Genomic DNA, 15,834 nt, shown 5'->3' on the forward strand with positions numbered 1-15,834 from the left:
CCCACAATATAACTGCAATATTAAAGCTGATCCCCCCCCCCCAAAATGAAAAGAAGCTTCACATGATATGATGGCTTATTAATTCTTCAGCTAGCAAAACATGCAGATGTTTGAATCAAAGCATCAATAAAATAATTTACTGTTGGATTTTTAAATGATGGTTTATCTTTCTCTACCCAATTATATTTCCTCTGGGATTTATCCTAAGAGAACAACTTCATTCATATTCTTAATTACATAGCACAGACTAATCCACTACCACATTTGTTATACAAATATGACAGTGTGGATTGAGCTATGGTAGGTAGACCACCATATGGGGAGTCTAGACTCCACAAAGCCTTTGACACCTGTCCCCGTCAAACTTTGTAATATACATTTTGTGAAATATCAAGAAATCTGAATCATATATACATTTTTTGCTGGTGAATCTGGTCCAGATTTGTTCTTAACCTTATTAAAACAACTTTGACTTATCTGCACCTCAGGATGATACTCCTGTCACCCAGCAACACACGTGGTGGTGACACAATTAAAATATCACCCTTCACATACAGTGCATTCGGAACGTTTTCAGAAACGTTGACTTTTTCTACATTTTGTTACATTTCAGCCTTATTCTAAAATGGATCAAATATATTTTGTCCTCATCAATATACACTCCATAATGACAAAGCGAAAACAGGTTTTTAGAAAATGTGGCAAAAGTATTAAAAAACAAACAAATTCCCTATATACAGTGGGGAGAACAAGAATTTGATACACTGCTGATTTGACAGGGTTTCCTACTTACAAAGCATGTAGAGGTCTGTCATTTTTTATCAGAGGTGCACTTCAACTGTGAGAGACAGAATCTAAAACAACAATCCAGAAAATCACATTGTATGATTTTTAAGTAATACATTTGCATTTTATTGCATGACATAAGTATTTGCTCACCTACCAACCAGTAAGAATTCCAGCTCTCACAGACCTGTAAGTTTTTCTTTAAGAAGCCTCCTGTTCTCCACTCATTACCTGTATTAACTGCACCTGTTTGAATTCGTTACCTGTATAAAACACACCTGTCCACACACTCAATCAAACAGACTCCAACCTCTCCACAATGGCCAAGACCAGAGAGCTGTGTAAGGACATCAGGGATACAATTGTAGACCTGCACAATGCTGGGATGGGCTACAGGACAATAGGCAAGCAGCTTGGTGAGAAGGCAACAACTGTTGGCGCAATTATTAGAAAATGGAAGAAGTTCAAGATGACAGTCCATCACCCTCGGTCTGGGGCTCCATGCAAGATCTCACCCCGTGGGGCATCAATGATCATGAGGAAGGTGAGTGATCAGCCCAGAACTACACGGCAGGACCTGTTCAATGACCTGAAGAGAGCTGGGACCACAGTCTCAAAGAAAACCATTAGTAACACACTACGCCTTCATGGATTAAAATCCTGCAGTGCACCCAAGTTCCCCCTGCTCAAGCCAGCGCATGTCTAGGCTCGTCTGAAGTTTGCCAATGACGACCTGAATGGTCCAGAGGAGGAATGGGAGAAGGTCATGTGGTCTGATGAGACAAAAATAGAGCTTTTTGGTTTAAACTCCACTCGCTGTTTTTGGAGGAAGAAGAAGGATGAGTGCAACCCCAAGAACACCATCCCAACCGTGAAGCATGGAGGTGGAAACATCATTCTTTGGGGATGCTTTTCTGCAAAGGAGACAGGACACCTGCACCGTATTGAGGGGAGGATGGATTGGGCCATGTATCGCGAGATCTTGGCCAACAACCTCCTTCCCTGAGTAAGAGCATTGAAAATGGGTCGTGGCTGGGTCTTCCAGCATGACAACGACCCGAAACACACAGCCAGTGCAACTAAGGAGTGGCTCCGTAAGAAGCATCTCAAGGTCCGAGTGGAGTGGCCTAAGAGTGGCCTAGCCAGCCTCCAGACCTGAACCCAATAGAAAATCTTTGGAGGGAGCTGAAAGTCCGTATTGCCCAGCGACATCCCCGAAACCTGAAGGATCTGGAGAAGGTCTGTATGGAGGAGTGGGCCAAAATCCCTGCTGCAGTGTGTTGAAACCTGGTCAAGAACTACAGGAAACGTATGATCTCTGTAATTGCAAACAAAGGTTTCTGTATCAAATATTAAGTACTGCTTTTCTGATATATAAAATACTTATGTCATCCAATAAAATGCAAATTAATTACTTAAATATTATACAATGTGATTTTCTGGATTTTTGTTTTAGATTCTGTCGCTCACAGTTGAAGTGTACCTATGTTAAAAATTACAAACCTCTACATGCTTTGTAAGTGGGAAAACCTGCAAAATCGGCAGTGCATCACATTTTTGTTCTCCCCACTGTACATAAATCAAATCAAATCAAATGTATTTATATAGCCCTTCTTACAGCAGCTGATATCTCAAAGTGCTGTACAGAAGATCAGCCTAAAACTCCAAACAGCAGCAATGCAGGTGTTGAAGCACGTTGGCTATGAAAAAATCCCTAGAAAGGCCCAAACCTAGGTAGAAACCTAGAGAGGAACCAGGCTATATGAGGGGTGGCCAGTCCTCTTCTTGCTGTGCCAGGTGGTGATTATAACAGAACATGGCTAAGATGTTAAAATGTTCATAAATGACCAGCATGGTCAAATAATAGTCTGGGACAGGTAGCACGTCCGGTGAACAGGTCAGGATACCATAGACGCAGGCAGAACAGTTGAAACTGGAGTAGCAGCACGGCCAGGTGGACTGGGGACAGCAAGGAATCATCATGCCAGGTAGTCCTGAGGCATGTTCCTAGGGCTCAGGTCCTCCAAGAGAGAAAGAGAATTAAAGAGAGCATACTTAAATTCACAGAGGACACCGGATAAGACAGGAGAAGTACTCCAGATATAACAAACTGACCCTAGTCCCCCGACACATAAACTACTGCAGCATAAATACTGGAGGCTGAGACATGAGGGGTCAGGAGACACATAAGTATTCAGACCCTTTGCTATGAGCCTCGAAATTGAGCTCAGGTGCATCCTGTTTCCATTGATCATCCTTGAGATGTTTCTACAATTTGATATGTGTCCACCTGTGGTAAATTCAATTGATTGGACATGATTTGGAAAGACACACACCTGTCTATAAAAGGTCCCACAGTTGACAGCGCATATCAGAACAAAAACCAAGCCATGAGGTCGAAGGAATTGTCCGTGGAGCTCCGAGACAGGATTGTGTCAAGGCGCAGATCTGGGGAAGGGTACCAAAACATTTCTGCAGCATTGAATACAGTGGCCTCCATCATTTTTAAATTGAATAAGTTTGTAACCATCAAGATTCTTCCTAAAGCTGGCCCGCCCAGTTAAACTGAGCAATCGGAAGAGAAAGGCCTTGGTCAGGGAGGTGACGAAGAAGCCAATGGTCACTCTGATAGAGCTCCAGAGTTCCTCTGTGGAGAAGGGATATCCTTCCAGAAGGACAAGTATCTCTGTATCACTCCACCAATCAGGCCAATCCTCAGTAAAAGGCACATGACCGCCCGCTTGCAGTTTTCCAAAAGGCACCTAAAGGCTGAGAAACAAGATTCTCTGGTCTGATGAAACCAAGATTGAACCCTTTGGCCTCAATGTCAAGCATCACGGCTGGAGGAAACCTGGCACCAGACCCACGGTGAAGCATGTTGTTGTTAGCATCATGTTGTGGGGAAGTTTTTCAGAGGCATGGACTGGGAGACTAGTCAGGATCAAGGGAACAATGAACTGAGCCAAGTACAGAGAGATCCTTGATGAAAACATACTCTAGAGCAGGACCTCCGATTGGGGCGAAGGTTCACCTTCCAACATGGACAATGACGCTAAGCACACAGCCAAGACAACACAGGCGTGGCTTCGGAACATGTCCTTGAGTGGCCCAGCCAGAGCCTAGACTTGAACCCGATCAAACATCTCTGGAGAGACCTGAAAATAGCTGTGCAGTGACGCTCCCCATCCAACCTGACAGCTTGAGAGGATCTTCAGAGAAAAATGGAAGAATCTCCCCAAATGCATGTGTGCCAAGTTTTTCGCGTCATACCCAAGAAGACTTGAGTCTGTCATCGCTGCCAAAGGTACTTTAACAATGTACTGAGTAAAGGTTGTAAATACTTATGTAAATGTTATATTTTTAATAAATGTGCAAAACATTCTAAAAACCTGTTTTTGCTTTGTTATTATGTGTATATTGAGGAAGATATTTTTGAAATCCATTTTAGTGGTCTGAATACTTTCCGAATGCACTGTATCTATCATAAAAATAAAATCTATGCTGTTTATCTGATTATGTTCACGACGGCCTTCACAACTAGTAACTTTCCGAGGGAGTGTCTTATGCTTCCTAATCTGTGCCAGCAGCTCGGTGAGCCATATGTTCCTTGATTATGGGAGGCGATGTGTAAGAATGCTGTCAGCCGGCTGTGTGGTGTTATCTGAGGCAGACACAGTAGGTCAAGGCTCAGCACAGAGGGCCGACACATGGTAATGAACTTATCTTATTAAATATGCATCAACTCAAATACCTTCCAGGAACTAACTGTGGAGCATAGACACAATTTTCAGGAATTATGGGAACAGTCATTTCCTATTAGGTCTTCGTGAAATGAGGAGTGACCTGTCTGATCAACGGACTGACCTCATGTCAAGAATGTTACTCCTGATTCTGCAAGGGGAACTTTTCAGATTACTTTAGTGACAGTAACAACTTAAATGAATCTGTGTGTATGGGGGTGTAACCTTGGTAGAATATCCTCCCTCTGACACCAGTGTTCCAAATCTATTAAATTAATCAAAGACAATGGTGTCATTGAGGGCTGTGGTTATGAAATTAGAGCCTTGGTGCCTACGTTATTATGTCACTCATAACTACATTAGGAAGGGACAAAAGAGTGAGTGTGTGCCAGGTGTTGAATCAAGTAGTCTCCACTGTTGATGGACAATTCGTAGTACATTTCCTAGTGTTTTTACTCCTCTTACTTCTGGTGTATTAATTCTTAAAGATACATTTTATTCAAATGTTTTTAAACGGGGAATCCCATTTAGACCAAGGCCTCTTTCAAGCAAGCCCTGCACAAAATTGTATACATTCACAATATTTACAATTCCAACTCAATAAAACAAACACTATTTACAATCAATTTAAGAAAATAAAAAATCCGTACCAAAACCTCCATCCTCCTTCCACAAGTAAGGTGCAAAAAAACTAAATGCAGATCTACCTAAATCAGTGGAGACCGAGGGGATCTCCAGAGTTAACCATCCCTGTGATCGGGTCTGGTGACTCATATGTCTCTAATTTAATTAACAATGAAGTAAGGTAATGGCGGAAGTTTGCACAAGAGGGCTTTATAAACTGAAAGAGAACGGTGCATTTAACTTTAAGCTTTAAGAGAGGGCCAGCCTACGGTCTGATACAGAATTCATTGATGTGTACTGAACCTATCACCCGTAATAATGCATAGTGTGCTATGATAAACTGAGCCCAATGGCTTCAATACAGTGGCGGCTGCATTAATACAGATGATATCACCATAGTCTAAAGCCGAACGAATGTCAACTGAATGATATGTTTTCTGCTAGTTAATTAAAAGCATGCCCTATTCCTATAAAGAAAGTCCATTTTGATTCTCAACTTCTTAACTACCACCTCACTAGGCTTTTGGAAGAATTGCTTTTCGTCAATCCAGATACCCAGATATGTATAAGTAGGGACAGGATCAATCTGGGCACTGTCCAATGTACATAAGCATAAATCAACAGATACATTTTCAGCTTTTTTGGAAAATAACATTTACTTATTTTTACCTGCATTAAGTACCAATTTCAGTTCAACAAAATCTTTCTGTAAATCAAAAAAGCCAGATTGTAGTTCGGAAAGAGCCTTCACAACAGTATTGTCCGCATACAAGTGGAGGTTACAAATTCTTACAGACAAACTAATATTGTTTACAAAGATATAAAAAAGTACAGGGCACAAATCGACCCTTGTGGGACACCTTTAGTAATATCAATGAAACCTTACTTAACACGATCAGAATATATACATTGTATCCTGTCTGTCAGGTAGTTTTCAAACCAAAATCAGGCTGCCAGACCCAGGCCAATTTCAGACAGTCTATGAATTAATAATGAGTGGTCAACAGTGTTGAAAGCCTTCGACAGGTCTATGAAAAGGGCAGCACATTGCTGCCTTCTGTCCATGCATTTTACAATGTAATTTAACACAAAAGAAGCAGCAGAGAAAATGCTGTGACCTGACCTGAAATCATAATGATGAACACTTGGAAAACATTATGAAGCTAGAAAATATCTAAGCTAAATGTTTTTTAACAATGTAAAAGTTGTCGCTGGGTAACACAGTTTAGAGATCGGGCAATAATTATTTATGTCCAAGGGGTCAACACCTTTGGAGAGGGAGCACATGGGCAATTCAGGTATAAATTATATAAATTATTGCTCAATTTATGATTGGCATTGAACATATTCAGGTGATTCATTTGTACGGCTCTGTGATAGAATCCATTGTACACTCTAAATTAGTTCATATATGGCAAAAGTTTGGCTAAAATTATTTGCCGATCTCTAATATATTTGGAAAGGAGCCTAAAAGGACAATAGTATTTTACTGGGTTTTGTTGAATCAAATATTTTAATTGCTTAACTGGATCAATGATTGGGCCTAATTAGCCCAAATGGTCTTCTATTCTTAACTGCTTGAGGCATTCAGGTGCTGTTTGAGTGGACTCAATTGGATAATGTAGAGCACTTATGCTGAAGTGTGTCAAGTTCAACGGGAATGTACTGTTTGTCTGTGAAGGGTTCTGAGCTAAAAACAGGAATATATACAGAACTCTAGATTTTGACTTTGGCAGTTGTGAGTGGTTGAAGTGGTGTCATTGATACATTCTATCTGAATTCAGAAGAAAACATGGGTTGGCTATTCAAGGTTATTTCAATAGACTATTGTACAAAAATGTTGAGATAACACAATGAAATTGTACTATGCTACAACTAGCCCATGAATGGATCAACACTGTAAAGCATCTCTTAGTGTGGATGATATAAAAGCAGGGTTAGACTGTATTTCATGCATTAGTTGATGTGAACAAGACAAAACAAATGGTAAATGAAAAGTGGATCGACGATGGCTCGAAGACCGGTGACGTCGACCGCCGAACGCACCCCAACCGACTTTGGCGGAAGTCGTGACAAGCCCGAATTCAATTGTACAAATCCTGTTAAGATCACAGAACAGCAAATAGCTAATCTGACGGACCTGTTTGGGACTAAGAGATCATTTACGCTCCTAACCCTGTCCCTAACCTGCTATGTTAATTATCCTAACCTGCTGCGTAAGTTCTCCTAACCTGCTACGAGAAAGTCGAGCTGTATAGAAGTTGCGTTTCTTTACAGAATCTCATTTTGTTTGGTGTTTTTTAGGAAGAAGGTTACAACTGCACCCTATATCCAAGATGGTGCCCACAGGGCGCTGGTCAAATCACTGCACTATGTAGGGAATAGGGTGTCATTTGGATGCACAATACAAGATTGTATTCCATTGTGTAATTGGAACGATTGGGAATGCAGTGGGACAGGTAATGGCATATTCATCAAGCTGTTTCCATGTGGCACTCTGCTAAACCAAAAAGAGGCCTCCGCAACTAAATTGTGATCTCCCTTTTATAAAAAAAGAGGTGAAATCTACTTCTCGTTGTCACACTCTGACCATAGTTTGCGTTGTTTGTTTCTATGTTTTGTTTGGTCAGGGTGTGATATGAGTGGGCATTCTATGTTGTATGTCTAGTTTGTCTGTTTCAATGTGTTTGGCCTGATATGGTTCTCAACCAGAGGCAGGTGTTCATCGTTGTCTCTGATTGGGAACCATATTTAGGTAGCCTGTTTTGTATTGTGGGGTGTGGGTGATTGTTCCTGTGTTTGTGTTCACGTTACGGGACTATTTCGTCTTCGTTCATTTTGTGGGTTTATTGTTTTTGTTCGTTGTTAAAGTATTCTATTAAAATGGATAATCATCATGCTGCATTTTGGTCCTCCTCTCTTTCGCACGACGAAGAACGTCACACTCGTTTTATAAATTATGTCAATCTTTATTCCTTACGGTTGGTCTCAATTGAAGTTTAGAGATTTGATGGATAGAGCATGAATATCTATGATAAAAAAAGGCATAGTTTCTCTATTCCATCAGAGGTACTAGCCACCTGCTACATAGCCTACAGTGTAGTGCATGCCAACCAGAAAACATGATACAGTTGTACCTTGGCATGTTTCTTAACAGGAAATTATCAAGAGCTTTTGAGGCTATATCAGGAGGCAACATGTATACAGTGATGCTTGCTGAAAAGCAAACTCCAGCTAGGCACTTTGTTATATAATAAAATATCCTGGATAAAGTAGAAATGAGAGTAAAATAGAGACACATTCAGGCATGCAAGATCAAATTGAATCTCCTACAACCAGATAAGCACTTCACCACACTTGGAATTCCAAACCATCACCAATAGCTCAAACGACATTTAAATGAAAATACACTGGAAACAGTAAAATACAGACATACAGTATCTAGATCATATCAGGACAAACTCAATATTAAATATTCAATTGCACAGGAGCTGGATTATTTGTTCTTAATCTCCGGAGGTTTTCATTCTAAGGGGTGAAAGCTGTCAAATTACAGTCTGCAGCAAGGGGAACAATCTTCTGTGGCAGCTGGTTGTCAAAGCTGAAGAGAACTCTGTTCTCTGGAGATATACAGTAGCTGTGTGGCATGCGTTCCAAAAGGCACCCTGTTCCCTAAATTATGCACTACTTTTCATCAGACCCCTATGGGCCCTGTTCAAAAGTAGTGGGCTATATATGCAGCATGAGAGTGGGTGAAGGGAAGAAAGAGATCTGGGCTTGAAGGGATCGTTTGGGACCAGAGTGTTTTGTATGGGCAGTCCAGACACTGATTTGATAACTATCTCTATCCGTCTCTATCCATGTCATTGGAGATGCAATACAAGGTTGCCTCTGTAGATTAGTTGTTTTGATGTATTCTGGGGAATATGAATGTGAATTGTTATGACATGATTATAAGATCATCCATAGTCATTTATTTCCATACTCTGTGATACTCAAGGTGACACTTTGACAGTGCCAAAAATACAGAAATTACTATTTCAAAATGAGTTTCTCTCTTTTATACTCAAGCACTGTTTTGTGTGTTTTGTGTAAATGGAGTCCAGTGTTGTGTAAATGGGATCCACTGCCATTATCCAACAGGTGACTCATTGAAATATAGGATACAGAAAGGATGTTAACGTTTCTTTCTGATTTCTCTCTTCCAGGTGATGAGCTCCATTAATCGTTGAGCGCGACAGGCAAACTAACCAGGCCAGAGGCTCCTCATCTTGGCTGCATCCAGTCCAGTCTCCCCAACACGGATTCAACACTCTGGTTCTTACAGTTGTTGATCTGGCTTTCCGTCTGTGGGACTTTACCTTGGAGACCTCAACCTCACAGACCGCCAATGCTTACAAGGAACTGCCTGCTGCTGTTCCTTTGGTTTGTCTTCGACAAAGGTTCCCTGTCTTTAGTGCGCCCGCCAGGTCCACCACTGAGCAGGAGCAGACTGGGAAAGGAGAATCCAAGGAGCCTGGCGGGCTCGATGAGGAATGGGCCATCTGGGTTTCAGAGAGTCAAGAGGGGATGGGTGTGGAACCAGTTCTTTGTGCTGGAGGAGTACATGGGGTCAGACCCACAGTATGTGGGCAAGGTAAGGATGTTATACATTGTGTTATTTATATCATGCGAGTGTTTCATAAATCATGTAGCGAGCAGCTCAGGAGGAATTGAACCAATGTTAAATGGAGGGAGAAGTAAAAATAGGATGAGAGGGAAGAAGAAGAGAAAGCAAAGAGAGGGAGGACAGGGAAACTGGTCAGAATTGAAGGAATGATGGATGCCGCTAAATACAGGGAAATTCTTGAGGGAAACCTGTTTCAGTCTTCCAGAGATTTGAGACTGGGATGGAGGTTCACCTTCCAGCAGGACAAAGAAAATAAGCATATTGCTAAAGCAACTCTCGATTGGTTTAAGGGGAAACATTTAAATGCCTTGGAATGGTCAAGTCAAATCCCAGACCCCAATCCAATTGAGAATCTGTGGTATGACTTTTTAGGGCTGAAATCCCGTTATCGGGATGATATGACAACAGCCAGTTGAAAGTGCAGGGTGCCAAATTCAAAACAACAGAAATCTCATAATTAAAATTCCTCAAACATACATATATCTTATACCATTTTAAAGGTTATCTTGTTAATCCCACCACAGTGTCAGATTTCATATATGCTTTACAGCAAAAGCACCACAAACGATTGTGTTAGGTTGCCACCAAGCCACAGAAAAACACAGCGATTTTTCCTGCCAGAGTCACAAAAAGTACAAATAGTGATTTTTTTTAATCACTAACCTTTGATGATCTTCATCAGATGACACTCATAGGACTTCATGTTACACAATACATGTATGTTTTGTTTGATAAAGTGAATATTTATATCAAAATCTGAGTTTACATTGGGGCATTACATTCACTAGTTCCAAAAACATTGATTCAACAGAAATACTCATCATAAATGTAGATTATAATACAAGTTATACAAATGGAATTATAGATACACCTCTCCTTAATGCAACTGCTGTGTCAGATTTCTTTTTTTTTACGGAAAAAGCAAGCCATGCAATAATCTGAGACGCCGCTCAGAAATAAAATAGAATTAGCCGCCATGTTGGAGTCAAAAGAAACCAGAAATTACATGATAAATATTCCCTTACCTTTGATGATCTTCATCAGAATGCACTCCCAGGAATCCCAGGTCCACAACAAATGTTTATTTTGTTCGATAATGTCCGTTATTTATGTCCAAATACCTCCTTTTGTTACCGAGTTTCGTATACATATCCAAACGCTCGTTCTGGTCGAGCATTAAGTCAGACAAAAACTTCAACACTTATATTACGGGTCGAAAAAACATTTCAAACTAAGTACAGAATCAATCATTAGGATGTTTTTATCATAAATCTTCAATAAAGTTCCAACCGGAGAATTCCTTTGTGTCTTGAGAAGCAACGGAACTCAAGTGGATATCATGTGGAATGCGCATGACCAGGAAATGGCTGACTGCCAGACACATGGCTCATTCTGCTCTTATTCAGTCCCACAACACAGTAGAAGCCTCGTTCAAATTTCTATAGACGGTTGACATCTAGTGCAAGCCCTAGGAAGTGCAACTTCATTCATATCTCAATGGGATTTCAATTGGAACTGTGTTGAAAATCTACCAACCTCAGATTTAACACTTCCTGTTTGGATTTCTCCTCAGGTTTTGGCCTGCTAAATGAGTTATGTTATACTCACAGACATCATTCAAACAGTTTTAGAAACGTCAGAGTGTTTTCTATCTAATACTAATAATAATATGCATATATTACCAACTGAGGATGAGGAGCAGGCCGTTTACTCTGGGCACCTTACTCATCCAAACTACTCAATACTGCCCCCCAGCCATAAGAAGTTAAAGATTGCTGTACAGCAGCGGAACCCATCCAACTTGAAGGGGCTGGAGCAGTTTGGCCTTGAAGAACGGGCAGAGATCCCAGTGGCTAGATGTGCCAAGCTTATAGGGACATAACCCAAGAGATTTGCAGCTGTAATTGCTGCAAAAGGTGGCTCAACAAAGTATTGACTTTGGTGGGGTGAATAGTTATGCACGCTCAAGTGTTCAGTTTGTCTTATTTCTTGTTTGTTTCACAATACAAAATATTTAGCATCTTCTTCATGGTAGACATGTTGTTTAAATCAAATGATACAAACCCCCCAAAAATCCATTTTAATTCCAGGTTGTTAGGCAACAAAATAGGAAACATGCCAAAGGGGGTGAATACCTTCGCAATCCACTGTATATACAAAGAGAACCAATACCGAATCGATGTGCAGTACTATGCGGTAATTGAGGTAGATACAGTGCCTTTGGAAAGAATTCAGACCCCTTGACATGTTCTACATTTTGTTAGGTTACAGCTGGGCCACTCAAGGATATTCAGGACTTGTCCCGAAGCCACTACTGCGTTGTATTGGCTGTGTGCTTAGGTTCATTGTCCTGTTGGAAGGTGAACCTTCGCACAAGTCTGACGTCCTGAGTGCTCAGGAGCAGGTTTTCATTAAGGATTCCATGTTCCGTTCATCTTTCCCTCGATCCTGACTAGTGTCCCAGTTCCTGCCACTGAAAAACATCCCCTTAGCATGATGCTGCCACCACCATGCTTCACTACAGGGATGTTGCCAGGTTTCCTTCAGACGTGACGCTAGACATTCAGGCCATAGAGTTCAATATTGGTTTCATCAGACCAGAGAATCTTGTTTCACATGGTCTGAGAGTCTTTAGGTGCCTTTTTGGCTAAGTCCAAGTGGGCTGTCATATACCTTTAATGAGGAGTGGCTTCCGTCTGGCCACTCTACTATAAAGGCCTGATTGGTGGAGTGCTGCAGAGATGCTTGTCCTTCTGGAAGATTCTCACATCTCCACAGAGGAACTCTAGAGCTCTGTCAGAGTGACCATTGGGTTCTTGGTCACCCCCCTGACCAAGACCCATCTCCCCCGATTGCTTAGTTTGGCTGGGCAGCCAGCTCAAGGAAGAGTACTTCAATTTAAGAATGATGGAGGCCACTGTGTTCTTGAGGACTTTCAGTGCTGCAGACATATTTTGGTACCCTTCCCCAAATCTATGCCTCAACACAATCCTGTCTCGGAGCTCTACGTACAATTATTTTGACCCCATGGCATAGTTTTTGCTCTGACAGGTGTATATTGACAGGTGTTTGCCTTTCCACGTCATGTTTTTGTAGAATGGAAACTGCTCTCAATTTTGACTCATACAAAAGGTCTGAATACTTACTGTTAGGGATTATATCATATAGTCTTTATTTTATTCTCTTTTTATCTCGTATCTCGTATATTTACTGTTGTTTGCCTTTCCATGTCATGTCCAATCAATTGAATTTATCACAGGCAGTCTCAAATGAAGTTGTAGAATGGAAACAGGAAGCACCTGCTCTCAATTTTGAGTCTCATACCAAAGGGTCTGAATACTTACTGTTAGGGATTATATCATATAGTCTTTATTTTATTCTCTTTTTAACCTCGTGACAAATGTCATTCTGTTTTTGTACCTCGTTTTTAATTTAGGTCAAGATATTCAGTATAGATTTTTTTAGATATACAGTGGGGCAAAAAGTATTTAGTCAGCCATCAATTGTGCAAGTTCTCCCACTTAAAAGGTGAGAGAGGCCTGTAATTTTCATCATAGGTACACTTCAACTATGACAGACAAAATGAGAAGAAAAAATCTAGAAAATCACATTGTAGGATTTTTTATGAATTTATTTGCAAATTATGGTGAGAAATTATAGTGAGGCGTCTGTCTATGTTGTTGTGGAAGTGAATGAGAGCAGAATATATAAGCTGTCCTTCAAGCAGCCATTTTGTGATTGCGCTTTTTCCTCATGGTACCCACTTGCGTTCTATGGCTCATGAAGACTAGAAGGAATACTCCGGTTGGAACTTTATTGAAGCTATATGTTAAAAACATCCTAATGATTGATTCTGTACTGAGTTTGAAATGTTTCTTTGACCGGTATATCACTTTTTGAAGTTTTTGTCCGATATAACGCTGACCAGAATTAGCGTTTGGATATGTACACAAAACGCTCTAACAATAACGGACATTTTCGAACAAAACAAACATTTATTGTGGACCTGATATTCCTGGAGTTATTTCTGATGCAGATCATTAAAGGTAAGGGAATATTTATCATGTAATTTCTTGTTTATGTTGACCTTATCTTTGCGGCTGTGGTGTTTTTAAATTGAGCTCCGTCTCAGATTATTGCATGCATTTCTTTTTCCGTAAAGTTTTTTTTAAATCTGACACAGCGGTTGTATTAAGGAGAGGTATTAAGGAGAGGTATATTTATAATTCCATGTGTATAACTATATTATCATCTTCCGGCGCCGACAGAGATGGCCGCCTCGCTTCGCGTTCCTAGGAAACTATGCAGTTTTTTGTTTTTTTTACGTGTTATTTCTTACATTAGTACCCCAGGTCATCTTAGGTTTCATTACACACAGTCGAGAAGAACTACTGAATATAAGAGCAGCGTCAACTCACCATCAGTACGACCAAGAATATGACTTTCTGCCTTTCACCCAGGACAACGGAATGGATCCCAGCCGGCGACCCCAAAAAACGACTTCGTAAAAGAGGGAAACGTAGCGGTCTTCTGGTCAGACTCCGGGCTCATCGTGCACCACTCCCCAGTATACATCTCGCCAAGGTCCAGTCTCTTGACAACAAGGTTGATGAAATCCGAGCAAGGGTAGCATTCCAGAGGGACATCAGAGACTGTAACGTTCTTTGCTTTACGGAAACATGGCTCACTGGAGAGACGCTATCGGAGTCGGTGCAGCCAGCTGGTTTCTCCATGCATCGCGCCGACAGAAACAAACATCTTTCTGGTAAGAAGAGGGGCGGGGGCGTATGCCTTATGGCTAACGAGACGTGGTGTGGTCACAAAAGCATACAGGAACTCAAGTCCTTCTGTTCCCCTGATTTAGAATTCCTCACAATCAAATGTCGACCGCATTATCTACCAAGGGAATTCTCTTCGATTATAATCACAGCCGTATATATTCCCCCCCAAGCAGACACATCGATGGCTCTGAACGAACTTTATTTGACTCTTTGCAAACTGGAATCCATACATCCTGAGGCTGCATTCATTGTAGCTGGGGATTTTAACAAGGCTAATCTGAAAACAAGACTCCCTAAATTGTATCAGCATATCGATTGCGCAACCAGGGCTGGCAAAACCTTGGATCACTGCTATTCTAACTTCCGCGATGCATATAAGGCCATGCCCCGCCCTCCTTTCGGAAAAGCTGACCACGACTCCATTTTGTTGATCCCTGCCTACAGACAGAAACTAAAACAAGAAGCTCCCACGCTGAGGTCTGTTCAACGCTGGTCCGACCAATCTGATTCCATACTCCAAGACTGCTTCCATCACGTGGACTGGGATATGTTTCGTATTGCGTCAGACAACAACATTGACGAATACGCTGATTCGGTGTGCGAGTTCATTTGAATGTGCGTTGAAGATGTCGTTCCCATAGCAACGATTAAAACATTCCCAAACCAGAAACCATGGATTGATGGCAGCATTCGCGTGAAACTGAAAGCACGAACCACTGCTTTTAATCAGGGCAAGGTGACCGGAAATATGACAGAATACAGACAGTGTAGCTATTCCCTCCGCAAGGTAATCAAAAAAGCTAAGCGTCAGTATAGAGACAAAGTAGAATCTCAATTCAACGGCTCAGACACAAGAGTATGTGGCAGGGTCTACAGTCAATCACGGATTACAAAATGAAAACCAACCCCGTCACGGACCAGGATGTCTTGCTCCCAAGCAGACTAAATAACTTTTTTGCCCGCTTTGAGGACAATACAGTGCCACTGACACGGCCTGCAACCAAAACATGCGGCCTCTCCTTCACTGCAGCCGAGGTGAGTAAAACATTTAAACGTGTTAACACTCGCAAGGCTGCAGGCCCAGACGGCTCCCCAGCCGCGCCCTCAGAGCATGCGCAGACCAGCTGGCTGGTGTGTTTACGGACATATTCAATCAATCCCTATCCCAGTCTGCTGTTCCCACATGCTTCAAGAGGGCCACCATTGTTCCTGTTCCCAAGAAAGCTAAGGTGAC

The 15,834-nt window shown here is 41.4% G+C and overlaps 1 protein-coding gene across 1 annotated transcript in view; it reads left to right on the forward strand.

Moving 5' to 3' along the window:
* The window catches only part of LOC118374542 (cadherin-12-like), a 190,806-nt gene that overhangs the window by 74,307 nt on the left and 100,665 nt on the right, over positions 1-15,834 (forward strand). The window contains exon 2 of the mRNA XM_035760976.2: positions 9,359-9,786. Coding sequence (XP_035616869.1) covers positions 9,541-9,786 — 246 coding nt within the window. The 5' untranslated portion in view covers positions 9,359-9,540. The remainder of the gene's footprint in view (positions 1-9,358; positions 9,787-15,834) is intronic.

Source organism: Oncorhynchus keta, chromosome 4, assembly GCF_023373465.1.
Source record: "Oncorhynchus keta strain PuntledgeMale-10-30-2019 chromosome 4, Oket_V2, whole genome shotgun sequence".
NCBI classification, from domain to species: Eukaryota; Metazoa; Chordata; class Actinopteri; order Salmoniformes; family Salmonidae; genus Oncorhynchus; species Oncorhynchus keta.